A 26,948-nucleotide genomic window follows, 5' to 3' on the forward strand; every position below is an offset into this window, starting at 1 on the left:
ATTTTTATTATTATTATTATTATTATTATTATTATTATTATTATTATTATTATTATTATTATTATTATTATTATTATTATTATTATTATTATTATTATTATTATTATTATTATTATTTTCCGATTTTTTTAAATTTTCATTGTGTTTTGATCATATTTTTAATCAATTAAATCTGGCTCATTATGCTGTTGCCATAAAAATCACTGTTCTCTTCCCTCTCTCGGTACAGCATCATGCTGCAGCGCACCCCTTGTGATAAAAGCTTCTTTTTTACGTGATGGCACACCTGTACGCTCAAACCAGTACTCACACACTCAAACACCCGCATTGAAGCAACAAAAAAACAATGATACACGATCACATACGAGCACAACGGTACGTGATTGTGTAGGGGTGTCTGTGTGCATTCCATCACATTGCCTGTTAGACAGACCAGATAGACACAGCCAGTGGTGGTGTACAGCCTCAGCCAAGCAACAAATAAGCCCAGTGCCCGTAAGCCTTCACCACTGCTACGGCTGCTGATGGTGGTGTATCATAATCTTGGTGCGATCTTGGTTCTTCTTACGCGTCGCAACGTGCGCGAATGAGTCATCGACGACCGCATCGCATCAGTTTTGTTTCGGTGGTCGCCATCATCATTCGCCCATTTGATTTCACCTGAAGCCTTAGCCATTGGTCCCAGGAAGTGTTTGCAGTGATCCGTTGTGAAGTGCCAGTGCCCGTGTGCAGTTCGTGTGTGCGTGTGTGTGTGTTCAGTAAAGGAAAAGCAATGAGATCCGGTTGCTCGAGCCCGAGAGAAATGCGGCTACTGCTGCTGCTTGCACTGGCCACCCTCGGGACCATTCCGGCCACCCTGGGGTGTGATTCTGCCTGCGATCGGTACCAGTACTGTGACGAAAGCAACAATAGCTGCCGCAACTGCAGCGTACTGTGCGCGAAAGACGAATACAGCTGCTTCCACAAGTGCCAAAGTACGCCCTTTTCTTCCACCCAAATGCCCTTTAAAAAGTGTACCAAATTCTAATAAGAAATTCCCTTTTCCCCGTTTTCAGATTACCTGTTCAAGTGTAAGTAGTTGTGCGGGCGCACGGGATGACGCATGTTGACGCTTCACCGCTGTGTTGGTGCGCACAGTGTGTTGTTTGCATTGTTTCGTGTCCCTTCCCCCTTCTGTTTAACTTTCACACCCCGCCTCACCTGTGCTCTTTACAGCTCTCCGAGAGCGTACCACCGCCCTGGAGTCGGTCGTTGGCATCTACAACACGGTGGCCTGTATAGTGCTCGCGCTAGCCTGCGTCACAATCGTGCTGCTGAGCTACCGGTACCGGGGCGCAATACGCGAGTTTTGCCGCTTGCCACAGCTGAACAAGAAGGAACAGGGTCCGGTTGGGTACACGCACGAGAACCCCAACACCAAGAGCCCCAAAGCGGTGCCGAAGAATGGGGCGAACGCGGCCAAACCACCGGCCTCCACCACCGTCAGCATCTATCCGGAAACGGAGGCGGACAATTCGGTGCAGACGGGGACGACCTCGATCAGCCACCGGTATCCGGCGGAAGATTCGACGGAAAGCTACTCGTACGATAATGCTGCCTGCAACGTGACGCCTACCAGCCAGAACCCGATGCCGAAGTATTGAGGCCCTGTTGGGAGCGCATCCTTCCAAGGGATCGTGGCTACGCTTTCATTTAAATCTTCTAAGTTTCCTTTTCCTTATGCAGTTCCGACCGGTGGAACTACTCTAGTCTAGCTTTGCGTGTCTTTGAATGCAACGTGTACTTTAACGTGTTTGCTTCCTTTGTTTTCTAAAAGATTTGTGCTGAAAAAGAAGATATTTTCAGTAGGAGTTCGTTAAAGGCCATGCCTCCGATCAGATATTACGCTGTAAGTTAGCCGCTAGTTAAGATAGGTGGAAAGATTCCTTCTATTAGAATACGTTTAGATCTTCAACGCAAGCACACACTACACGTGCCTGAATATGAACAAGTTACTTAAAATGATCGATTTATGTAGACGTTTATGCGCTATTTTAAGTATTTCTACTTACACAGACAGACCACGAACGCTCAGTTTTCGAATGGTCAAATCACTCTCCAGGAAGAAAATGGGACCTTTTTTCTCAGTATTAGTATTTGAAAACATCACAATTTTATGTTTTTTAGAATTTATTTTCATTCACTCTGTTCTATCGTTTCATCTTGTCACACGCTTGTCCATGGAAATCGTTTGCCTTCTGGTTTTTTAAAGAGAAAATCCGTCCTATATTGTAATTGATGCTAAGGCTTTCTCGGTTTCGCCTACTTAGACTAGTACACTAAGTGATGAGTGAGTGTGTATGGATGTGTGTATGTACCGCGAGAAATTGCATTAAAGTATGTGTGTGTGTGTGTGTGCGTACGCATGTCTCACAGCTTCGATGCGCATAGCTGCTCGAGCCAAGAAATTGCTTTTTTTCGTTTATGTTTTAATTTTTTGCTAAAAATAGAGAGAGAAAAATCCCGATTCTACACGATGAGTGTGACAATTAAGGACACGTTTTTTTTTATAATTTAACTACAATGATAGTATTTATGAGGGGGATCCCCCTTTTATCGTACGATTGCAGTCTGCCGAAAATCGAAATCTTCGCGCGTTTTTGGTTGTTTTTGGTGAGTATTCTTTGGCAATATTTACAGTTTTTGCAGGAAAATAGCATCCCTAACACACTACTAATCGTTTTGCTTTTTTACTCTCTCTCTCTCTCCTCTGCCAGGGGATCCTCCCACTAGACCCAATACTGGTTGCGGCGGAGTAGTGGATTCGCCTTAGCCAACTGTGGCGTTGAAAGGATTTGTTGCTGCTGTTGCTGTTGCTGCTGCTGTTGTATGTGCTGCTGTTGATGCGGTGGTAGCAACTGTTGGTGTTGCTGCAGCAGCAGATGCTGCTGCGGCTGCGAGATCGTGGAGTAGTTAACGTCCGGCCCAACGTCACAGGACGAGCTCCACTCGTCGTTCTCGTCGCCGTACCCGTACCGGTACCCGTGGCCACCGATGCTGGGCAGCAGCTCGCCGTGCATATCCATCATGTCGTCCGTTTCGGAGTCGAGCTGCAGTGTGTTGTCGAGCCCACCCATCGGTATGACCTTGCAGTGTGGGATGCTGCTGATGATCGGTAGCGGAGTGGAGGAGTTTGTGACGGGCAGTGATTCATTCTCCGACGGTGTGTACATTCGATTGTTCAGGGTCATAAAGTCGGGCGGTCGCGGGAGAGACGGTGGATTGTCCTTGTCCAGATCGTTGCTCTTGTGCGATGCCTTTGAGCGACAGCGGAGCAGAAGTACGGTGATGAGGATCAACACGATCGCAGCGACGGCAATGCAAACGGCAATCAGATAGTCCAGCGGGATTACAGACTCTGTGGTGACGATGTTGACGTCATTGTCGATGTCGTGCGATCCGGACGGTGAGTAAATTTCGATCGGTACCGTCCCCTGACCCGGCTGGGCCGTCTTGGTCGACAGCACGTACTCGAAGTTGTCATTGATGGACTGAAAGTCCTGATTGAACTTACGCGCCGAATAGTAGATCACGCCACTCTTCAGCTCCTTGTACGTGAAGGAACTAATCTCCTTATCACTCTGCTGCTCTGCATAGTCCAGCCCCGTGCTGCGCACAATCTTCTTCAACCACCCGTACTTGGGCCGTCGCGTGATCGTTATCTTCGGATTGTAGCGATTCAGCTTCAGCTGGGCCGGATTGTCGAAGATAAACGTCGAGCTGAGCCGTACCCGATCGCCCGGCGTGATCGTGATCGGGTTGATGATGATGAACGGCTGCACGATCATGCTAACCTCCACCAGGCACGCCGAGGTCGTGTCCGGTATGAACGCATCCAGCTGGAACGTATCGTTCGACCGGCTCATGTCCGTCTGCATGTACCCGATCTTGCCGTCCTCTAGCTGCCGCTGGCTAAACTTCAGAATTGGCTTATTGTTCGCAATGATAATACCTCCCAGCGGGTTCTTCGTAATGTTGTACATGATTCGGTTCTTCTGCACGTTCGTCTCAACGGACACGTGACGGGGTTCCAGCACACCCAAGTTCGAACCCTGCTGCACCAGTATCGGCTGGCTGTTGAACCCGGGCAGGATCGTGATCGGTAGTATTTTGATGTTAAATATTTCGTACGCCGGCTTAAACTTGCCGTCCGACACCTTGAAGTAGAACGTCGTCGACTGCGGATTGCCCGAATGCGTGTAGATGATGCGGTTCTCGTTAATGTCCGCCTGCGTAAACTGATTGCCGTACGTGATGATGTCCTGCGGATAGCCCTCGTCCGATATCTTCAACAGCACGCCCAGGTTCGGCCCACTAATCACATCGTACACGATGTCGCGCGGATCCGTATCGGCGTCCTCCGTAAGCAGGTGGGTCGAGGTGATCGTTTCATTTTCACCCTCGATCACGGAAATGTGTGGAGAGGGCGTGAGCAGATGGAATGGCTGATCGTTGACGGGATTGATCGTCACTGGAATGGTGATGTTGCAGAGGAACAGATGACCCGGCACGAGAAACACGGCCAGCGCGATCCGGTCCTCGACCGTGTCCGAGTGGTCGTGCTTGTAGATCACCTTGTTGGTGTAGAAATCGTTCAGCGAGAACCGGTTCACCTCCGGGCTTTCGTCCTCCAGCTCGACCAGCCCGTGGGCGGGCGGATGGACTTCGATGTAGAGCTCGGGGGCACCGATGCCGGCGCGCGTTTCCAGGTATTCCAGTACCTTGGAAAGATCCAGCTTGATTGGTGCTGATTCGCCCTCCTCGATGGTGATCCTCGGAACGGGGAGGAAGCGCAACAGACCACCGGACGACACCGAAACGTCAATGTTGAAGATCTGATCGACTAAACTGTTCGACAGCGGTGCTGTCACGTCAAAGTAGAAGGAATCGTTTGTCTTCAGTTCCACCATTGGGTGCGTATGCTCGTAGAAGATGCGCCCATTCTCCACATCGTACTGTGTAAACTCGGTGATCTCGTTCGAGTAGCCAAACTCCACCTGCTCGAACAGTAACCGGCCCATCTGTGGTGGAACCGTCACAACGTACCGCACGTCCCGATCATCATCCGAACATTTGTAGTACAGTTGGTCGGGGAGAATCTGCTTGCGGGTAAGCGGGAACACGTGCAGCACCTCATTCCGAATCGCTTCCAGTGCGACCGGATTGGTGACGATGTGGAGCACATTTTCTGTGGTGTTGTGGACACCGTCACTGACGTAGAACACGACCTTCCCGTTCTGGTTGCTGCTGTCGTGGATGAAGTACACCACGTTGCTGTTGATGTCCTGCTGCGTGAAGGAGTGCGTCTTCTTGTTGTAGCTATCCTTGAACGCGACATACCCGCCGGACATTTGCTGCACGAAGAAGGTCAGATTTTCCGGTGGAGTGTCGTAGTCTTGGGCCACTGGAAAAGAAGATAAACAGATCGCAGGTTAGATAGTGTTTCCGGTTGATTTTGAACACTTCATACTTAGATCATTGCTGCCAATCATCGATTTTCCACCGATCCACATGTGCAGCCCGGTGTTGGTGACCAGCTGCGGTATCTCGTCGTTCACGGGCAGTATCTTGATCGACAGGATGAACGGTACGCTCTCCTTGTTCCGGCTCAACGCCACTAACCGGATCGTATCGGACGAGTTCTCGCTACCATTGTGCACGTACGTGATCATACCCGCTTCCAGCTGTTTTTGGGTGAAGCGATTCACTTTGGAAGATTTTCCCGCCCGTATGCTCCCGTGCAGTGGATGGTCCAGTATTTTGTACTCCAGGATCTTGCCCATGTAGTACTCTGAGTAGGGTACCATATCTCCAGGCTCTAGTAGTACCGTTTTTCCTACAAAGCATATGAGAAGATGTCAAAAAACGTTCCCCAAAAACATTGGATCTTCATCCAAGATTACCTTCTTCCACAACGATCTCGTTGGTTTGGATGTACAAGTGCTCCGGAATGATGACAATCTTCATCATCAAATCACGCAACCACGTAATCCCATTCGTAACATCGAACGTAAAGTAATCGGACGACTGATTCACACCAGCCTGTATGTAGAACATCTTCTCTGCATTGATCGTTGACTGATCAAACACCTTCGAGTTGTACTCGTCGTCGGAGGTGATCGATTGTATCTCGAGATAGCCGTGTTGGGGCTGTGTCGTTACCAGATACGTTATATCGCCTGGTGAGATGTTTGGATGTACTATCTGGAGGTGAGCAAACGATTAGATTAATATAAAATACTCCTTTTCTTGAAGTATCCTGAACAAAATATTACCTCAAGTACATCACGTGATATGATCACACTGGTCGACTCTTCAACAAACAGTGTCTGGTTGCGCCGAATGCGTAGCTGCTCCCAGTAAGCCGGTGGATAGATCCGGATCATCACCTCGCCTTCCGTCCACACACCTTTCGTCCCCACCCGGTACTTGATCCTGTCCATGGATGCCACATCCCGGTTCCAGTACACGATCCTATCGGCTAGTACGTCCGCGTGGGAGAAGTTGTATGCGGTCGATGCATTGTTAAGCCGATGCAGCTGCCCTGTATCAAACTTTGGCACAAACATCTTCAGAAGCCCATTGTTTGGTCCATCCATTACCCTATATTCGATATCTTGTGGTTTCGCATTTAAGTTAGTGTCTATGTTAAGATCACTGCTCGTGAGGAGTACCGCTCGACCTTCCTGCACGATCGAGGCATTGGATTCGCGAACGCGCAGAAATGGATCCGATGCTTCGATCTCCAACGAACCGGGTACTTCGTACAGTCCGTCCGTCACAATGAACGAAACCTTTCCATTATCCGTCCCATTGTGCATGAACAGCATCCGTCCATGGTCAAGATCGTCTTGCGTGAACAACTCCGAAGGTTTACCACTTTTGTACAGCTCCCCGTTCGTACAGGCAACCGCCCGATACTCGATATCATTTGCTCGCGTCTCAATGTCCGGATCGTCGTACTTCAAGTCCCCGGCAGTGAGCAACTTCGTCTCATCGCGCACTATATGGAACACCTTATCAAACACCCGGTACGGCCCATTATCGTTCTGCAGCGTGATCTCCACCTGTATCTCACACACATACTGAAAGTCCGTCTCATCATCCGAAAGGATCAGCAACCGGAAGCTATCCCTCGTAGACTCCGAATCATCGTGACAGTAGTGAATGTCCCCCAGGAACAGATCCTGCAGCGTGAACGTTCCAATATCTTTCGCCTCAAACGTGCGTGGATTTATCAAACATATCTTGCCATGCTTCGGGTGATGCGTCAGGTTAAACGAAAGAAAGTTAAACTTGTTAAAGTACACCTCAAAGTGCGTTCGCGACAGTGCCGTCTTATTGCCCTCGTGTACGTACAGCTTCTCGCGCTTCTGGTACACGATCTGTTTGGCCAGATAGTCGGGCGGGGTGTAGATAAAGTCCATCTTCCCCTGAACATCTTCACACTCCGGTACCGATACGACGAACTCGAACGTATCGACGAAGCTACCGTACGACGACCGGTAGGTACGATATTTTATAAGATTCTTATCGATCTCGTGCTGGGTGAAGGAGTGCCCCGGGCGAGCCGTTTGGGGATGTCCCTCGACGTAAATTACACCGAATTTTGGTGCCGTTACGACGGTGTAGATGACGTTCCGGGAAAGCGTTACGATTGGAGTCGTTTGGTGGAAGAGAAAATCTGCCCGGATTGTGTTTTCTTTCGTGTTGATGTGCATGTTCGATTGTCGCACGATGCCGATGCGTAATTTGGTGAAGGATATTCGAAAATCGTACGTTGGGGTTGTGACTGGACCGAGAGATACCGTGAACTAGAACGAAAGAAGATACAGGTTAGACAAGATCATGTGGAAGAGACCTCCTTACCTTAAATTCGTCATGTTGAGGGAAGTCTGTGACGTGTAGATATCGTATCTGCCCCAACGCCACCTGGCTGCTGGTGAAGGAGTCAACATTTACCCACGAAGAGTCCACCGTTCGGAGCTTCTGTAAGTTTCCGTACAGCGGCGACTGCACAACATCGAACCTGGAAAGGACCCAGCGGTTAGAACACATCTCTTGGTGTCACATTCCCATCTACTCACTTCATATCAACATTCTCTTCCTCAGCATTCGGTACGAACGAAAGATTGTACGGAGTGATCGTTGCCGCTGACTTGTGTATCAACACCAACCCCGTATTGTTGATCATTCTCAGCTGCAGTGGCAGTACAGAGACACGCACCGAGCTCGCTGGGCTTGTTTCCATCCCATCCGACACCTGCACCGTCAGATCGAAGTGTGAATCTTCCGATCCTTTCGAGTTGATCACGTACGTCACACTGCCCGCATTAATGTCCGACTGAGAGAACGTTGTCACTGCCTTCCCGTTCACTTCCACCCGTCCCTGTTGAGCTTCTGAGTTGGGACTCATGAGGATGGTGTAGATGAGCGTGTCGGGAACACTATCTGGATCATCCGCATTCAACACATCGGTACCGATCGCCTTGGGGATACCTTGCGTGATGCGGATATGCCTGTTCGGTGGCAACTGCAACACTGGAGGATCATTCACCGGCGTTACATTCACGTGCAGTACAAACCGATGCTTCCCAGAGACGTCCGGCAGCTTGGACTCCCTCGAAAACGACATCAGCTGCATATCGATCGTCATGTGATCGGTCGGATGTTCATCCCCGTTGTGCGTGTACTTCACCTTGTCCGTGCTGAGATCAATATGCGAGAAAAACTTAGTCTGCGTAACGGTCCTGTTGCTTTCCGCGCCATAGGAAGAGATCGTCACCCGCCCATGCTTCGGTGGCTGCACGATGTGAAACACTATCGAAGCCTCCTTAACGCCCATCTCCGGATAATCGAACAGCACGTTGATAAACTCGCGCGACAGAAACGCAATCCCTCCCTCCATCACCTCCATCGGATTGATCTCCAGCAGCTCCAGCTCTACGCGGGACATTGAGCGCGTAAAGATCTTATAGCGCTCCCCGTAGTCCGCCTTGATGCAGTACGCCTGGTCGCAGTAGCAGATAAAGTCCTCGATGCCCTGGTGCTGGCACTGCGAGCTGATAATGCACGGTTGCTTCTCGATGCACGGATACTTCCACACGCAGTCCACCGTCACGTGGTGCGTCACCTTGAAGTGCGGGAAGCCGACCTCCTCATCGTCCAGGATGACGTTGCGCATGCAGCCCTTGAAGCTGGATTCGGTTTCGCGGATCAGCTTGAGCGACGCTTTCCGGTGCCGCTCCGCATCGAGACCACCGATGTAGAAGTCTTCCTCCAGCTCGATCACCTGGCTGCTGCCGTTCGCGAACGTTGCACTGTTGCTCGTCTCGTCGACCATAATCTAAACAGAGCAAAGAACGGTCATAAACCAGGTGAAATTTGACCACCGGAAAACCACCGAATACAGATCCGAAACGCTACTCACATCGACCAACATCGGGCTGTAGGTAATCGAAACGTTATGCCACTTGCCATCGGAAACGTTCCGATCCGGTATCAGCTCGACGGCGTTCGATCCTTTGCCGACCAGCAGCCGCAGCTTGCTCTGCACGATCTCCAGCATCATGTAGTCGTGCTTGGTCGAGCGTGGAATGTTACTCAGCAGCGTCCCAAACGGTTCGATCGTACGAAACTCGAAGCTCCACCGATCGCCCGACCGTGAGGTCGGTTTGTGCAGCACGCTGTAGCTGTCGTCGTCCAGGAAGCTGATCGGTACGTCCCGATCGGCATCAAACTCGGGCGAGCAGATCCACGACACATCGTGGGCGGTCGGATGCCCAGTACCTTCCCGTGCGCGTTTAAACACGTTAATGTTGTTGTAAAATACCTGCAATATAGGGAAGAAGTTGTTGAAGTAGTGTCCCAAAGATGTGATGCCCCAAAACACTTACATCAGCGATACAACCACGAAAGCTTGGCAGTGCGCTCAGGTACGGCTCGTTGTAGTCACCCTTCCCACCGAGCGTCACGCCCATATGTACGTTCAGCTCCATCACCTTCGGGGGGAGCGTTTTCGTCGCAAAGTACTCGTCGATTTGGAGCGTCAGATTGGCGGCGTAGCGCGAAATTGAAATGTCATGCCACTGCAGATCGTTGATCTTTAGCGTTCCCGGTGACCAGAGCTAGACATACGGGGAAGGGAAGATTTAGATCAAACGATACACCACAACCAGACGCCACAACACACTTACATCCGTCTGAGAGTCATTTATCTTGAAGCTGAACCTAATTTTACCACCATCGATCGTGAGCAGCGCGTAGTCGGTGCGGCCGGCCGTTACGAGCATCAGCGCATTGTCCTGCCGCGTGCGGAACCGTAACCGTATGTTGGTGGACATCTTTGACTCCTGCATCGGGATTGTGATGTGGCTGGCGCCATAGAACGATACTGCCAGCCATTGCGCCGGTCGTTTCCGCGAAGGTGATGAGAGGTTTAGTGGAATGAGATGCAGCACAACAGCACACCAAAAAACAAGAAAGTCCAAAGAAAGCGTATGATTAATTGAGCGAAATGCGAAGAGAATGGGAATGATCGGAGCAGAAGGGGATTTAACATCGAACGCACGTGACTTTTTCTTCACCGTGTACCATTCAAATGGAAGGTGTGAAAAGTCGATCGCGGGGCGTTTAACAGCTTCCACCGTCGAATATATATTTCATCGCTTTCATCGGAACACGATGGGAGCAATGTTGGGTAAGCTGTGAGGTTTGAGGCGTCAAATTTGATCGAGTAAGCAGCAGACAGCATCAACAGTTTGAGCTAGGTCAGGGTGGCAACGAACCTACGGGGACATGTAGCAGCATTGATCACGATTCAAAGTACACGCTCGTTTCACACAAATCACGCATGTGACAATGCCTCAAGAACAACATCCATTGTATTGCACGCAAACATGGACCCTTAGAGCATGTCTATTTTAGAATCTCCAACAATAATACGGTGATCCTCACATTCGCCCCAACTAAACACAACGTCCAATCCCCTCGGGCGAGTTGCGTCACGATCGGGATCATCGGGCACGGAGTATCTGGCGCTGAGTTGGAATTCGGTCCAACTATTGGAAACCGTTTAACATGACACGCATCATGTGTGCGTTCCATTTTCTGCACCCCATCCGCCCCCATCTGGAACACAACACAGCTCAACCGTTTTGAAACAATTGAGCACGTTTAGAGTGCGTTCCCGATCCGCTACACACCGCTACACACACACTGGATGGAATAGAGTGCGGCCTTGAATTCTACGGGATCCTGCTGTTGCCATCCATTAGAGTGTTCCACGGCACGGCACGGTACAATGTTTATAGATTCCCTCTGTTAGGGCTGGCGCAGTGCTGGCTTTTGTTTGTTTGGGCCGGGCGCCTCTCGGTATTGTTACTGCTGCGCGCGTACGCCGGTATTGTCAATATTCGTCAATCGATATGTACTGCTGACGGACGGACTGGCTGTTCGAAATGGTTCCCTGCAGTTCATTTTTCCCCAGGCATATTAAATGGGTTTACGTATGCTATTAGTGCTAGATGAGAGTGCTTTCGTCTTTCAGCGGGTGTAGAAAGATGGTTTAATATTTTCCTACCCGATCTCCCTGAAGTGGAGTCGTGGAGTGATGGGTTTATGTCTTTATATCGCGAGAGGCTTTGAGATGTCTTTGGGGGGGAAATGGGGAGTTATTTGATGCGCTTAATGATAAGCATATGATATTGGATCGCTGCCCGCGAATGAAAAATGATATGCAATCTAGAGATACTCAATGAAATACATCAATATATCTCTTTTTTCTTCAGATTATCTTTTCAAGTTCAACTTCCTTCAAAAGATGATCATCTCAAGTGAAACTAATACATCGGAATATTTTCTGCTTTATTCCTTTGCCTACCTTCAATTTAAGATATTGTAAAGGAATGAAGTTAAGAATGAATTTTCGTATCTGGATTGAGTTATTCAAAAGGTATAAAACGAATCTCCAGCCCATAAAGTCTTTTTAAGCCGTCCACAAGGGCAGAGGAGTCGTGGTAGGCCCAAATTGAAGTATCAGGATGGTGTTGAGGCCGGGATAACGGATGGGCAGACGAAGGTGCAAGACCGTGACCAGTTTCGGACACTCCTGAGGCAAGCCAAGATCGCAAAGCGGTTGTAGCGCCGGATAACACTAACACAGCACAAACAGAATCTATGTAAATCATTGATCGACTTTTGCAGGACTAAGATCTTGGTCACACTAGTACTTTGATCGTAAATGGATGTTGTTTAGTTCTTCTTCTATTTGGCGTAACGTCCTGCGCAGACATGCCGGCCTATACAGGCTTTCGAGACTTTCGATTCATTACCATGTAGCCGGATAGTCACTCCTTGCTACGGGAGGACGGTTCAATCTGGGCTTGAACCCATGACGGGCATGTTATTGAGTCGTTCGAGTTGACGACTGTACCACGGGACCGCCCCCATGCTGTTTAGTATTGGTTCCTAATAATAATCATCTGTATTTTAGCTGCTCTTCAAAAAATCCCTAAAAATCCATCTAACAATAACCTGATATACATTTGATGTTTCTTCGATAATTTTAGAATGATGACTGCTCTTGATAACTGAATTAAACAAGTCTCTCCATAGAATATATTCCTTGAATTAGTTTTTAACAACGTTCCGAAGGGTGTTAAAAATAAACGATATCGATTACGTCTTACTAGCTTCACTACACCCTAATTGGTAGAGTGTATGTTTGCGGCACCTATCAGGCGGAGGAGAAAAAAGGGAAACCATCTGTCGCCTTTAAACCGCTCCCCTCCGTCTTATTCCCTTTCCTAAACCACGCCACCTTTCGACCATATGACATCTTTATTCATTAATCTTCATGATCGTCAACTTTTCCGCTCGCTCTGTTTAAGGAGCAATAGGGAGGGCTCTCACCAGTGTGCCGCACGTGCTGCACGTTTAGCTGTGATTCCGAACGCAAGATTGTGCGTTTCCTATGATTACGGCGGCTTTCCTTCAATCTTTTCTCCCAACTCCCTCATATCAGTACTTACCCTTGACGGCATCGATGAGCGTTAGGCTTAGAATTGAGATAAATATCCACATCCGTATCCGGCGCTGTAGCTGATCCATGGCCGCCGGGTAACAAGCCCGTATTGCCGGTACACTGGCTTTACCGAGGGATAATTAACTTGAGCCTTGGCTCCACACTCACACACTCACACACACGGCCTGACACGCTCTAGCTGTGTGTATTTTGTGTGAAACACGGTGTGTATGTATGTATGTATGTATGTTTGGAGCATAAATTATGCCTTCTTATGCGATCACCACCATTCGCTTCACACATTTGCATTCCTTTTCGATCACAACACACTTCACCGTCGCCATATTTCGTCTGTCGTCCCGCATTGCACTATTTCACTACAGCAACATAGCTGCATTATTCGTTGTTTTTTTTTCTTCTGTTTCTTCCACCAAAACACACGAGGCACGGCACCACAACAATAGGCACTTTCTCCCCTTGTCGGCGCCCTCCTCACCGGTGAGGTCTTTCACAACAGCTACCGCTAGAATCAAATGCGAATGAAATTTTAAAACGTCTTAATCACTTAACACAAACACACAGCGAGTAGGAGAGGCTGTGTGGTTTTGTTTGGTTGTTTTTGGCTCTCCGTAGCGATGTCAGCTAATGCGACATCGCGATGCTGCCGCGAGATCGGCGCTGCATTCCGATCGTGGTTCATCCCAAAGCGCCATAGCGAGCAGGGTGACAGGGGACAGGGGACGGGAAGGGACGGGGACACTAATTCATTCCAGTAATCACGCGTTGTCGCATCGCGGTCAAAACAAATTTGCGCCCGAATTCGTGGGGCCCATCAATCGGGTAATCCCGGCCCGATCAACGCTTGAAAACGCAAACAAACAAACGCACGATAATGCCCTGCGCGTCACCACCAACGCCGATCGTGGCGTTTAGAGGGAGGGTGGCGTTGAAAAATGTGTTCTCACCACATTTCCCTGTACCGGCGGCAGCTTCACGTGACGATTGGTGTTACATTTCACAAAGGGCAGAAGGCGTGGAAAGTGAAAATGCTTAGGAGAGGATGCGCTCGTGGATGGATCAGTTTGTTTCGTTGCTTCGAAATGCTTCGACTAATCCAAAAAACTGAAATCATTTGATTTATTATAAACCCACAAGCAACAAATTTCACGCTTAAAACCGGGCTTTTGTACCAAATGTAACGCCATTGCATACTTGCAGGAGTAAAATATCCCAAAAAGTACCTTTTACGTATTCCCCGTTCTAGTCACTTTTCGTTTGCTTCTTCTCCGCTCAGACAGCTCAGAAGAACCAAGCCAATGCACTTTACCGATGCCAATGTTCCACCTGCCCACCCTCCCCGACACGACGTACCATCATCATCGCTCTATCCCCCGGGATCCTCTTTGTTCCGTCCCAAAGCACTACCTTCCCCCCCCACTACCCCGGCCCATGCTGCCTCTTCTCGAGGGGCGTTAAAACCCCAACGGTCCGCGACGGTCCTCTTAATTTAGCCTCATCACAGCTAAAAGCGAAGCGCAGCAAAGCAAAACGCACTTGCAACCGGCGTCGATCGTTGGGAGAGTGGCTGTGTACACTTGGCGGATCGTCGCACAGTTTTTCCAACCCCTCGGAAACGGAAAAGGTAAACAAACCTGGTACCATCAATCCCTAGCGTCTAGTGATCGCACTGTGTCACATGACAAGCTACTTAACATCTACGGGACAATTGTGTGTGTGTGTGAGGCGGACACAATTATGTTGCTTTTAATTATTAAACCAGTATAATCACTTCTTGTGCAGGTTAATGTTATAAGAACTAAAAGAGCTCATCAAAGCGCTGGCTTTTATTGCAAAATTGTGTCTAGTTTGGCTTATTACTGCAACATCAAACGGGAATGCACCGTCTTTGAAGTTGCACCCCCTTGCTCCGTGGAGGCGTCGCCCTTTTCTCGGAAGATTAAGATTTCGATTTGGAACCGTAACACGATTGCCCATTTCGAATGGGAAATCCACTTACAAACACATATACACACAGACTCGGGTTCTATATTTACCCAACTATCCCACGTTAATTAGCTAGTTTATGGGTGCTCCTATACCTACTAAGGAAAACTCCCTCATAAGAGAAGAAGGAGGTCTGTCACTCTTGGCTCAGATTGAGGACAGCAGAGCCGTCAGAGTCACGCAGAAAGAAGGCAACACAAAAAGAAGGAGTCAGACATTTGTCTGACATTGTTGCTTTAAGACAGTTTTGGAGATTTTATTGGAAAGGACTTAAAGACCAAAAGAAAAAGGGGGTGTAAAAATTAATGACCTACAGTTATGGATAAAGGCAGCGTACCAGAACGATGGACGGAGGAAAAATGTAAACTACACATTGCTCAACAATGTCTTCCTCTTCGGCACTACAAAACACACTCATCACACATCACCGTCCATCGCTTACGGCCATTAAGAATGAAAACGCGAGGAAAAGCAGTGCAGGATCAAACTCCCCGCACATACAGCTAGCTTCCATAAATTTTCCAGCCTGTATAGGCCCATCTTTAATTCCTATTCTTGTCCCGAGCGCCATAAATTGCCTTCGGGCCGCTCGGTGATGATGACAATAATATGGTGTTTGTTGAAGGTGTTGGGTGTCCGCGGGTTCGCGATCGGAAGCTATTTTCCACCCAGTCCGCAGTCATTCTTTTAAGGCGTGCTTCAGTTAATTAGCCATAAATTACGCGTGAGCGCGGGCAGGATTAAATGCCCCCGTAGGAGAGTGGAGAGAATGTAGAGAAAATGACTAACGGCTTAGGTGTGAAGCGCGATAGAGGGATGTAGAATTCTATTTTCCAATCTTAATGACGGAAGCAGGAAGATGTCTAGAGGCGTAGATGTCTAGTAGAAACAGCTTGTAAACTGATCCTAACAAGCAGTGGAGCAGTACAGACCTGAAGATGTCAATGTCCTCGAGAAGGTACTTTACAGTAGCGACGAGACGTCTTTGAGGAAGCAGCTCCTGCCCACTGGTTGAGCTCTGAGCAGGCCAACTCAACTGACCACTTAAACACACTTAAAGATCGCACACAAACGGACCCACACTCCCAATACGGGTAGAACGTGTGAAATTGCAATCAATTTCCGGCTAGTTTCACCACCCCATTTAGTAACGTACGCAACAAGCGGCCAGAAGAGCGTGGCCACTTTAACCGACGCACAGTGTGTGTGTGTGCGCGCTTGCAACTGTCGTAATGCTCACGTGGGCGAAGTGGGTAAAGTAATTAATCCACTTTTAAAGAGGGTCGGCGTTGGCATTCGCCAACTTGGATCCGACCGCCTATCGGGTAAGGTCGATCAAATAAATTTCATCGAATCTGAACGATCTACAGCAACGGCGTATCTAAAGGAGAGGAGCGTGTCTGGGCGTTGCGGTAGCGCAATGCGCGTACACCTCGTTACGCATGACCGGTAAAGTTGAGTGCGTTCTTTGTTTTTTTATATAAATACATCTACCCTGCTCGTGCCCCCTTTTGTCAGTATTAAAAAGGGAAAATAAAACCTCATTCCTAGTGGGGGGAAAATGGATCCGAAGACACGACGCGTCTTGACGTTTTGGAGCATTCAAACTTCTTGCCGTATTTCATTTTTTGACGCTTCCGACAGCTGGCATTCTTGGGCAAAGTCGAGAATAAGTGCAAAGGCAAACCCCAAGAAGAAGATAACAAAACAAAAACTGCCAAAATAATTCGTCCAAGAATACGCGCGTGTGTGTTTAGTTTTGCATCTCCCAACTTCGTAAACCTTTGACTTCCTCTAGCAACATTCCGATCGTTCGTGGGGTTTGGAAGACGCACCCTGAACCGTGGCTTACGGTTACGGTTTGACGATTGACAAGACATACCGTTTCCTGCGTGACGTTCGTCCGTGTATTAGACTCCCTCAAGGGAGTGAAACGATAGAGAGAGAAAAACAAAAAAAGGTTGGAGCATCAAACTGCAGCGAACCAGATCGTCTCACACTCTGACGACCTCTGCCGGCTGCCCCCAAGAAGAGGGTTTCATCTGCATCTCGCAATATGCCACATTTCATAATGCCCCGGCAGTAGAAGATCGCCCAAAAGCGACATGCGAATTTTAATAACCCGCAGAAACGCAAGAATATAACGAATCGTCTTGCCCTTGCATCCGGTTCCTTGCGTGCGTCTTCTTACGATTGAAGGCGAAAGAGGGCGGCAGAATTTTGCGATAATGATCGTAACTTCCAGGATCACCAAACAGAGCATCTTTACGCCACTGGTAATGTGCTGAGTGATGGTGCGCGGCTTGGATGTCCACGATGGTGGCGTTGGCAGCATGCTGCTGCTGCTGCTGCTGTCATGGCACGGTATAGGCCCTTCGTCATACGCGCCGCTATAAATACACGCTGCCAGGCCGGGATCGCCGGTCAGTCGGTTCGGTTGTGCTAGGTAGAGCAGGCTGATCGTCAAACACGATCGTGTCGATCGCACACTCGCGCGGCACTGGAACGTAAGCAGCGTAAGAAGCAAATTCACCAGCATTTCCTAAACTCCGCTTGAACTTCAGCGTTACGGTGCTTGCTGGCGGGTGTATAAAATATTACACACACTCTCTGCCTGACGTTTTGAGAAGCACACACGTGAATGCGTGACGTACCCTGCTGCTGCTGTCGCGCAAACGATCGTGATTGTCAACCGTGAATCATCCGGCAACGGTTGCGGCACGGTGGTGACTCACATCATGGCACGCTTCACTGCAACAAGACGCGCGACGATCAAGGGGAACCGTTCTGTTTTCTTATTAGTTTTTTTAGGGAAAGAAGTTTGTCACGTTCACCGTACTGAGACTGAATTGCCCCGAAAAGACACACACACATGGCAAGAAGATCGGGAGCCGCATGTCCCAGATATCATCACACTATCCCAAAACGATCGCGAACGAGATCATCTCGTTTTAATTCGCCAAAAACAAACCTACACTTTTGACGGTTGTTTTCCACTTTAATTAATTTTCTCTTTTTCACAACACTTGTTTCACAATTAATTATAACCGTATATGAAGGTTTTCCACGAATTGCACGATCTTCCCCCAGGGATTTTCTCGCTTCCTGCTACGCGATCTGCCAAGAGCCGACCGTATGTCACGCCGCCCGAAACACAACTGCGATCGCACACAAATCTTCGCCACTGTCGCCATCGTCGTCCTCGCTCTCTCAAACACACCCCAAAACGGGAACACCGGAGCAGGGAGACGGGAAAATCCCTCTTCCCGCCGCCAGCAGGCTGTTGGACTGCGTGATTCGGGTCTTCTCGTGCGGCGGTGACAAAAATAAATTCCCGTAAAGCACCCCGCACACACACGGGCGTACCATTTTCCTACACCGCTGTTTTCCACTTAATTTTGAAGCACCCAAACCAATCCTTACTACGCTACACACCCATCCTCTTTCACCCACCACTCCCTGGTTTGTTTCTACACACGCGAGACGCAAAACGCGTCGCCGTGCGCGTTAATTCTAAACCAATGGGGGGTTTTTCACTTGAGTTTTCACCATTTCCCATCGCCTCCTCCGTGCGTTGATTTTGGATCCGTCAGCTTTTTCCCGACGCTGTCTGCAAACGCGACGGGACCGGGGGGGGGGGGCGGGTTCTGTGCCGAAAACTGTCTGTTTATATTTTCTTTACTGGCGTGCGCGCGCTCACCCACCCTGCTGGGGTGATGCGTATGCGTAAGAGGATGGCGCACATTTTTTAGTTGTTTTTTTTTTGGCTGCGTATATTCGTTTGCGGGAGTTTCTTTTCCGTTCAATGTTGCTCAATTCATAAAAATCGGTGAAACACAGACACACCCGTCTTCGCCCTGTATGCGCACAAACGATCGATCCTCCCGGAAGCCAAGGGAACGCGAAAAGAAAAACACGTTTTTTTGGAAATTCTTGTAAAAACACGGAACTACAACACGATTCTTTCTAAACGTCACTAGGTTTTTATATACCTTTTTCCCCAGTTTTTGAGTCCACAAGCGACACGATGTCCCTCGCGCAAAACTCACCGTCACGCTGCCAGATGGCATCCGTTTCGTTTGAAAGATGCGTTACGAGTGAGGTCCCAGGGCCACTCCCGCGAGCCGTTACGCGAGACCCGATGGGCCCGGCGAGTCTCGTGTGCGGGTCTCCCATTTTCGCCGGCCGTTCAGTGCTGGTGCTCCCGAGAGAGGAAAACCCGACGACGAAGCGCCCGAGAGATCTCACAGCGAGCAACAGAGAGAGAGAGAGAGATAGAGAGATAAAAATCGCAGCTTCTGGTCGGTGGAAAAGCCGGTCGGTGGAAATTCGTCAGAAGACGAATTGACTTATCGCACCGCTTAATTGGTGGAATTCCGATAATGCCAAAATGCTGCTGAGTGGCCTCAAGTCCCCCTTGAAAGTGAGCGTTCTATCAACAATCGTGGTTGGAGTAATTAAAGTCGGATGAAGATGCATTATGAACTGCTGTTTTGTTTTTTTTTTTCCTTTTTGCCGCTTGCTGTGATGATGATTAACGACCCTCGTTTTCGAAGATTTCATTCCCATTGGTTGCCTTGGTAACGTCGGCGCACGCAGGATTTGTCTCGGCGCTGCAAACACCTGTACCTGTCAAACTGAATTTCGTGCAGCATCCGCCTGAAGCTGAATAAATAAGAAAATGCTACCGGGTGTAGGTTCGTGGCTATGAGCCCTGCTGTACACACATCGGTACATAAACTCAAACCGAAACCAACACAAACACACAAGTAAGTACCGATCGATAGCTTTTCTTTATCGCTCTCCCTTCTCGGTGTGATGAATGAGCCACTGTGACTAAGGGGTGTTACAGTGCTGTGCGAGTTTTAACGACCCCTTCCTCACAGGCCAGCCAGGGGAAAGCCGACCTGCCTTCAATCATCTGTTGCTCTCTTTGGACGACGGTTCGGAGATGGTGAGACGCGCGACTGTGGCTACGAGAGTGCCCTTGCGCACCAACACCAGCACACGGACAGAGGAGCGAGTGCTGTGAATGCTGTACAAGACGAAGATGGCAAAACCGACCATTACACAGTGCTGTGGCCTGTGGCGTGTCCACAATCCACCGAAGCCCTTCGATCGTCTTCGGCAGTCGTGTACGGTGGTTGTGTTCGCGCTTTGCTCTAGAATGGTATAAGATTTAATGGATCTGCTCTTCGCGAATTTCACTTTCTAATGTTGTGTTTTCTCCGATTTTTTCAGAGACACTTCAGCTTGTTGTTGATTGCAGTGTTGGGTGTGATCGGCTTCCTACCACAAAGTGGCAATGGAGCAAAGATACTGCTCGTTTCGGCCTTCCCCGGCATGAGCCACTGGCTGATGTTCGAGCACATCATACACGAGCTGCTGCGGCGAGGTCACGAACTGACGGCCATCAGTAGCTATCGGTTGCGAACGGACGGTGCCAACTATACCGACCGCTACCACGAGGTACTGATCGAGCCGATATACGACTTCGAAGCGAACGGGCTGCCGATGGAAGTGTTTTACAAATCGCAATCGTTCGGTGATCCGTTCTTCAAGATGTCGATACTGTGGAAGCTGGGGCTGGAAACGGCGGAGCACGCGTTCGAGAGTGCGAATGTGCGGACGTTCCTGCAACGGGAGGGTCTCACGTTTGATCTGCTAATAGCGGAGCAGTTTGTGCAGGAAGCGTTTCTGATGTTTGCGCACAAGTACCGGGTGCCGATCGTGACTATCAGTAAGTATTCTTGGGGGGACAGAGCCATCAAACACTTTCAGTTTGATCTTGACTGTGAACTCTTTTCCAGATACGTTAGGGCATGCGGACTATATCGATCGTGCGTTCGGGTTGCTAACGCCGTGGTCTTTCGTACCACACTTTATGGTACAGTACGATGATCGGATGACGATGACCGAGAGAGCGTACAACGTGTTCCTGTCCGCGTGGGATGCATACAATCGGAAGTTTTACTACCTTCCCGAGCAGCGGAAGCTGGCAGAGAAGTACTTTGGAGCGCAAAATGCAACCTCCAGCCTGCCCAGCATAGAAGATCTCGAACGGAACGTGAGTGTGGTGCTTGTAAATAATCACATCATCTCATCCCGTCCAAGACCACGGATCAATGGGATGATCGATATTGCTGGGGTTCACATCAGGAAAGCAAAACCACTCCCACCAGTCTTGAAGGTACTGTTAGATCCTTAATATTGATGTCTTGAAGTATATTTTTAAAGAAGAACATCTCTTTCACAGAGCTTCCTGGATGCAGCACCCGGTGGCGTCATCTACATCAACTTCGGTACCTTCCTGCGAAGCTCGGGCATGCCCCCGGAAACCCTAGCCGTCTTCCTGGCCCTGTTTCGTAGCCTCCCCCAGTACAGCTTCCTGTGGAAATGGGAAGCCGACACAATCCCCAACCTTCCGCCCAACGTTCTCCTCCAGCGCTGGATCCCCCAGAACGACGTGCTGGCTCATCCGCACGTGAAGCTCTTTGTATCGCACGGTGGCATCTTCGGCACGCAGGAATCCATCTACTGGGCCCGCCCAATACTGTTCGTCCCGTTCTATGGCGATCAGCACAGCAATGCGCTAAAGTTTGAACGTGCCGGCATTGGCCTAACGCTCCAAGTAATCAACGTTACGGTGGAGGACTTTCGGGCGAAGATAGAGCGCATCGTGCAGGAGCCTACGTTCCAGCAGAGTGTCAACCGGCTGTCGGCAATCTTTCGCGATAATCCAACCGATCCGCTGGAGGAGGCCGCGTTCTGGGTCGAGTATGTCGTGCGCCATCGGGGAGCCGCTCATCTGAAGTCGGCCGCGGTACAGATGCCCTGGTATCGGTATCTGCTGCTGGACATCTTGTCATTGACCTTGCTGGTAGTTTACAGTGCGTGGTGGTTGATTAGGAAGCTAGCGAAGAAGGGTTGGTCGGTGATAAACCATCGCAGGGTAGAGAAAGTCAAAGTCAAGTGATGTTACAGCGTGTGTAGAGATAAGGAGCCGGCGCGCGCACACACAGATGCATGTGGTTAGGGTCGGTTTGTTTATCGGATTTTTAGTTAGAGCATGAGTCAGTTACAAATAAAGGTTTCGGATGCGGTGTGTGTGTATGTTTAAAGAAAACACAAACACACATAACTTCATCTTTCAAGTGCGTTTATCAAACATAATCCTCCTTCTCTCTCCCTTCTGACAGATACAAAGTGTACCATTTATCAGTAAACAGGCCGGTGCGAACGCGCGCGCTCTGTTTCTCAAGATAAATGACATCCCGCTCTTTGTCTCTCACTCTCTCATTTTGTACCTCTCTCTCTCTCATACACACATTTTCTCTCACTCTCAGTAATGCGCAGGCTACTGCGGTAGAACACACTGCGCAGGCAGCTGCATCCATCCCGGGGCCATTCGGCAGACACAGAAGCCAGTAACGGCACGGCACACGGCCGAGCAGGATCGGAAAAATCTCACCGAAAACACAGTGCACTTACGGTTACCGTTTCCCCCACCCACCCGTTCCTCCCTGCGCTCTATACGCCGCGTGACACGTGGAGAGCAAGAAGCGTCGTCGTCGTCGCCTACTGTTTGGTTCTATTTATTGCGGACGGGGTTCATCAGATTTTAACGACCAAAATTAGTGGTTTGTAGTGGGACAAGATAACATCAACGAAGCGTGAAGACCCCGCGTTATTATAGCCAGGGCGACAGCGTGATAAAAGTGCATCCAGTGTATGTGTGTGCAATGCAGCGCACAGCGAGTGTGGCCGGGACATTGCATAACGGATAAAAAATAGGTGCCTCTGCCACCCAAAATCCACTCCACCCAGGTTGAACGTGGCTGTTGTGGCCCTTTTCCCCGGGAAACACGTGGAGAGCAAGCCGGGCCTACAATTTAACGACCCGCTTACACACCTGCAAAAACGTGCTCGGCCGGCAGCTCGGCTCGGGAGCTAATCGATCATACTACAAAATGGTAAGCAATTTCCTCCCGGACGGCTGCAACGAATCGACGACGACGACGTCGCGTCACTAATAAGCACCGAACCAACCGCCTTCCCAAATGGGGTTGACATTAAATTGACCTACGAGTATGATGTAGGGGTTTGGTGAGACATGAGGCGGACAGCAATCAAGGCCACTATCGGAACCGCCGCACCACGATGATAAGGGGCTATACAATTTATCAATGCGTTCCCCCCATGACCTCCTAGCCGAATTTTCGAACAACGGACACCGAACGCTGCCACCGAACCAAGCTGGGTGTCCCCAGCTGCACCACCGGTGTATATATGGGTGTTTTTGGCATGTGTGTGAAGCATTTTAAATTTCCACTATAAATAGGACGCGCCCTGAGAGAGAAGCACGGGCGTGCCGCCCCGTTCCAAGTGCCAAGTTCATGCGCCCGCCAGAAGACGCTTGCGGCCGTGGTGCTGGTGGTGGTAGTGGTGGTAGCGGTTCGGGGCGTCCGCTGGTAAACATTAAGAATATTTTTAGTACACCGCCGTATTATCGCCTTTTGTATATTTGCCCCAAGAAGAGAGGGGGGGGCAAAAAGGGTTGCTCTTGTTTTTGATTATGATGCCGGTAAAGGGTGTTTGTTGTTGTTTTTGTATTCTCCGCGAATTCTTTTCGGATTGCGATTGGCACACGTTTGCACACCAACACTTCAACCGGTTCACTACACACAACAACAGAAAACGGTTGCAGCGTGTGTGCCGGTTGTCGATCTTTGTGTAGAACGGAGTGCGGAAAATTTTGGTTAAACCTGATTAAAAATAGTTTTTCCCCAACAATATGAGCAAAGAAGACCGCCAAGAAACTGGTGAATTCCAGTGGACCATTGAGGAGGGGATGGGAGTGTGTGTGAGAAACGTTCCTGACACGGTTTGTTTTTGGCACAATTCATTTCACGGAGTAAACAACCTAACAAAAACGCTGACCCCAAAACCCATCCTCAACTCCTCCACGAACGAACGGGCGTCTTCTTTGGAGGACTGGCGATGAACGGTCGCTGAGTGTGCTAGAACTAATTGCCAATGGAAGTATTGATGCTGTGGAATGGAGGTTCACTATAGTGAGCTAGAGGTTTACTGCTCTGTCTTGAGGTTGTACTGGGGGGGGGGGGGGGGGGCGGGGGTTGCCGGCAAACTGCCAAGCTTTTATGCATTTTGGCATGCATCGGGCCTGCAGAACGGGCAAGCGTAAAAGATTGTCAATCAAATTGTGCTGTTGCTTTTTTTTCGTAATATTGCTGATGAAACAAGTTTGAAAATCTATTTTTCTGAAGTTGCCATAACACGATCGTTACCTGATCTTCTGCAACTGAGCGACAGCTGATTAATTTCCTTTTTTCCCATGCATACAACAGCAAACTACCCGGTTCCGGTTGTACGGTGTTGTTTTACCTATTGCAATACCTCCGCTCGATTGTGCCATTGCAAACGAGAACTGAGTTACGATCGAGCAGATTTATGCAATTCCCATGGGTCTAACTTGATCACATACTTCCTTCTCACTAGTGATGGGCCCCTTATTCCATTTTTAGCGAATGGATGGAACTGTTCTTTTGGACCTACTTCAATATTAGTGGAATGGCCATAAGGAAATGTTTATCACACTTCCGCTCAAATAATAAGGAACAAAATAACAAATATTGGACAAAAATGCTAGAAAACTATACTAAAAAGAGAAGGTTTTGATGCTACAAGTTAATCTTTTACAACATCTAAGAGTGTATACGGCCTTGTTGTTTAGTCTTCTCGTCTACTCTACAATACAGTCTATAGATGTCCAAGTATTCTCATCTATTGTCCATTCGTTACCCATCCCATGAACAACCACCACATGTAGATGCAAATCACCTAATTTTTAATTTGAACCTACGTTCGATCGTTCGATTGGAACGAACCTAACAGATTTGGACCGAAATTCCCATCACTATCTGCTTCCTCTTCTTTCCTCCCTTATGCAGCATTTCCGCGCACTGTCGTACATAATCGGTTGTGCTGTTGCATTTACCGCCCTCGGTCCACCGTCTGTCGAATGTGGCAAGATACTGTTCCTCGTCCCATTCCCAGCACCATCCCACTGGCTGTGGATAGAGCACTTCGTCAAGGAGCTGCTGTCCCGGGGGCACGAGGTAACGGCGATCACTAACTTCCCTGCGAAGGAAGCGCACCGCAACTACACGGAAATACTGATCGATCCACCGTACGATATACCTTACTACTGTAAGTTGGCAGCATATGAGATACATCATACACCACAAACACTCACCGAAAGAGTGACATCTTTGCTTTCAGTTCCCGTGTCGGATATCTACGATTCGAAGTACAACAGTGATCTTAACAACCTGTTCCTCTACTGGAGGGTAGGCATCTCGACGACACAGTACGCGCTGGAGGACGAGAATGTGCAGCAGTTCATCGAGCAGGACGATACGGACTTTGATGTGATCATCTCGGAGCAGTTCTATCAGGAAGCGTTCCTCATGTTTGCCCACAAGTACCGGGCGCCGATCGTGACGCTCTGTAAGAAGTGGATGATATAAGCTTTTAAAGCTCGCAGAGTAATATCCTTCCCCCTTTTTTCGATATTGTAGGCACCCTTGGGCATGCAAATCACATCGATCAAGCGATGGGACTCGTTACACCGTGGTCATTTGTTCCTCACCCGGTACTGCTGCTGTCCGACGATATGACATTCTCCGAGCGGTGCTACAACTTTCTGATCTCACTGGCCGATCTGGTGATACGGCAGCTTTACTACATCCCCCAGCAGAACAGGCTCGCTCAGACACACTTTGCCAAGATTGAAGGTAAGTGCCGAGTAATGCTGCAGAATTTCTTCCTACTGAAGATCATCTCTTCAACCTCTTGGACAGGTCCCGAGCTGATGCCTTCGATTCGAGATCTCGAAAAGTCCATCTCTGTGATACTGGTCAACAGTCACCTGTCGACGTCACCCCCGCGGCCCACCATCCCCGGCCTGGTGAATGTGGCAGGCGCACACATCAAGCCGGCAAAGGAGCTACCCGACGACATCCGGAAGTTCCTGGACGGTGCCAAAGAGGGTGTCATCTTCTTCAGCCTCGGCTCGTACATGAAGAGTGCCGACATGCCCAAGGACAAGATGAAAGCGTTCCTGGAGGTGTTCCGCAATATCAAGCAGCGCGTACTGTGGAAGTACGAAAACGAGGACGTTGCCCGGCTGCCGAAAAACGTAATGGTGCGCAAGTGGCTACCCCAAAGCGACATCCTAGCCCACCCGAAGGTGGTACTGTTCATCACGCACGGCGGTATGTTTGGCAGCCAGGAGGGCATCTATCGCGGAGTGCCCATGCTCTACATACCGTTCTACGGGGATCAGCATCGCAATGCGCTCAAGGCGGAGCAGGCAGGCTACGCACTGACGCTCAACTTCCCCGAGGTGAACGTCATCACGCTCGGTTCGCGCATTAACGAGCTGCTCACGAACCCGACGTTCATGAAGCAGGCAAAACGGGCGTCGGAACTGTTCCGGGACAATCTCGTGCCGCCGATGCAGGAAGCGATGCACTGGATCGAGTACGTGATGCGGCACAAGGGCGCAAAGCATCTGAAGACGCGCGCGATCGACCTGTCCTGGACGCAGTACCTGATGGTGGATGTGGTCGGGTTCTTTGCGCTCGTGTTTCTGCTCGCGGCGGTCGTGTTTTACAAAGTGCTGGGGCTGTTCCTGACACCACCGAAGCCGAAATCGAAACCAAAGACCCGGGACATGATGCTCGGGATGAGGAAACCGAAGTTAAACTAAGATTTCATGCTGGAAACCGTTTTATAGGTCAAAATAAAACCAACGCAGCTACTATTTACTCTCGAAGCGTGTGTGTGTGTGGTTGTG

The 26,948-nt window shown here is 49.4% G+C and overlaps 3 protein-coding genes across 6 annotated transcripts; 2 read left to right on the plus strand and 1 right to left on the minus strand.

Moving 5' to 3' along the window:
* The first annotated feature begins 333 nt into the window (after positions 1–333).
* Positions 334–2,532, plus strand: LOC120957990 (uncharacterized). Its single transcript, XM_040380490.2, has 3 exons — positions 334–974; positions 1,056–1,070; positions 1,216–2,532. Exons 1-3 carry the CDS (start codon positions 773–775, stop codon positions 1,641–1,643), a joined length of 645 nt encoding a protein of 214 aa, XP_040236424.1. The 5' UTR covers positions 334–772; the 3' UTR covers positions 1,644–2,532.
* A 200-nt stretch (positions 2,533–2,732) lies between these two features.
* Positions 2,733–19,278, minus strand: LOC120957983 (chondroitin sulfate proteoglycan 4). 4 transcript variants are annotated; one of them, XM_040380482.2, is made up of 11 exons: positions 19,117–19,278; positions 13,071–13,586; positions 10,236–10,432; positions 9,936–10,166; positions 9,470–9,871; positions 8,127–9,385; positions 7,909–8,068; positions 6,315–7,853; positions 5,943–6,243; positions 5,510–5,875; positions 2,733–5,443 (listed from the first exon to the last, which is right to left on the minus strand). In XM_040380482.2, the coding sequence occupies exons 2-11, from the start codon at positions 13,147–13,149 to the stop codon at positions 2,769–2,771; spliced, it is 7,209 nt and encodes a 2,402-aa protein (XP_040236416.2). In that variant the 5' UTR covers positions 13,150–13,586; positions 19,117–19,278; the 3' UTR covers positions 2,733–2,768. The 4 variants fall into 4 exon arrangements, with proteins under 4 accessions (XP_040236416.2, XP_040236414.2, XP_040236412.2 ...); XM_040380480.2 differs by having other exon boundaries at positions 19,060–19,278; XM_040380478.2 differs by lacking the exon at positions 19,117–19,278 and adding an exon at positions 18,043–18,680.
* A 692-nt stretch (positions 19,279–19,970) lies between these two features.
* LOC120960113 (uncharacterized) lies at positions 19,971–26,927 on the plus strand. Its single transcript, XM_049610705.1, has 9 exons — positions 19,971–20,237; positions 20,309–20,807; positions 20,878–21,257; positions 21,324–22,040; positions 22,903–23,040; positions 25,039–25,297; positions 25,370–25,597; positions 25,669–25,884; positions 25,951–26,927. The coding sequence occupies exons 1-9, from the start codon at positions 20,100–20,102 to the stop codon at positions 26,859–26,861; spliced, it is 3,486 nt and encodes a 1,161-aa protein (XP_049466662.1). The 5' UTR covers positions 19,971–20,099; the 3' UTR covers positions 26,862–26,927.
* The last annotated feature ends 21 nt before the right edge of the window (positions 26,928–26,948 follow it).

Source organism: Anopheles coluzzii, chromosome 3 (genome assembly GCF_943734685.1).
Source record: "Anopheles coluzzii chromosome 3, AcolN3, whole genome shotgun sequence".
In the NCBI taxonomy this organism is placed as follows: Eukaryota; Metazoa; Arthropoda; class Insecta; order Diptera; family Culicidae; genus Anopheles; species Anopheles coluzzii.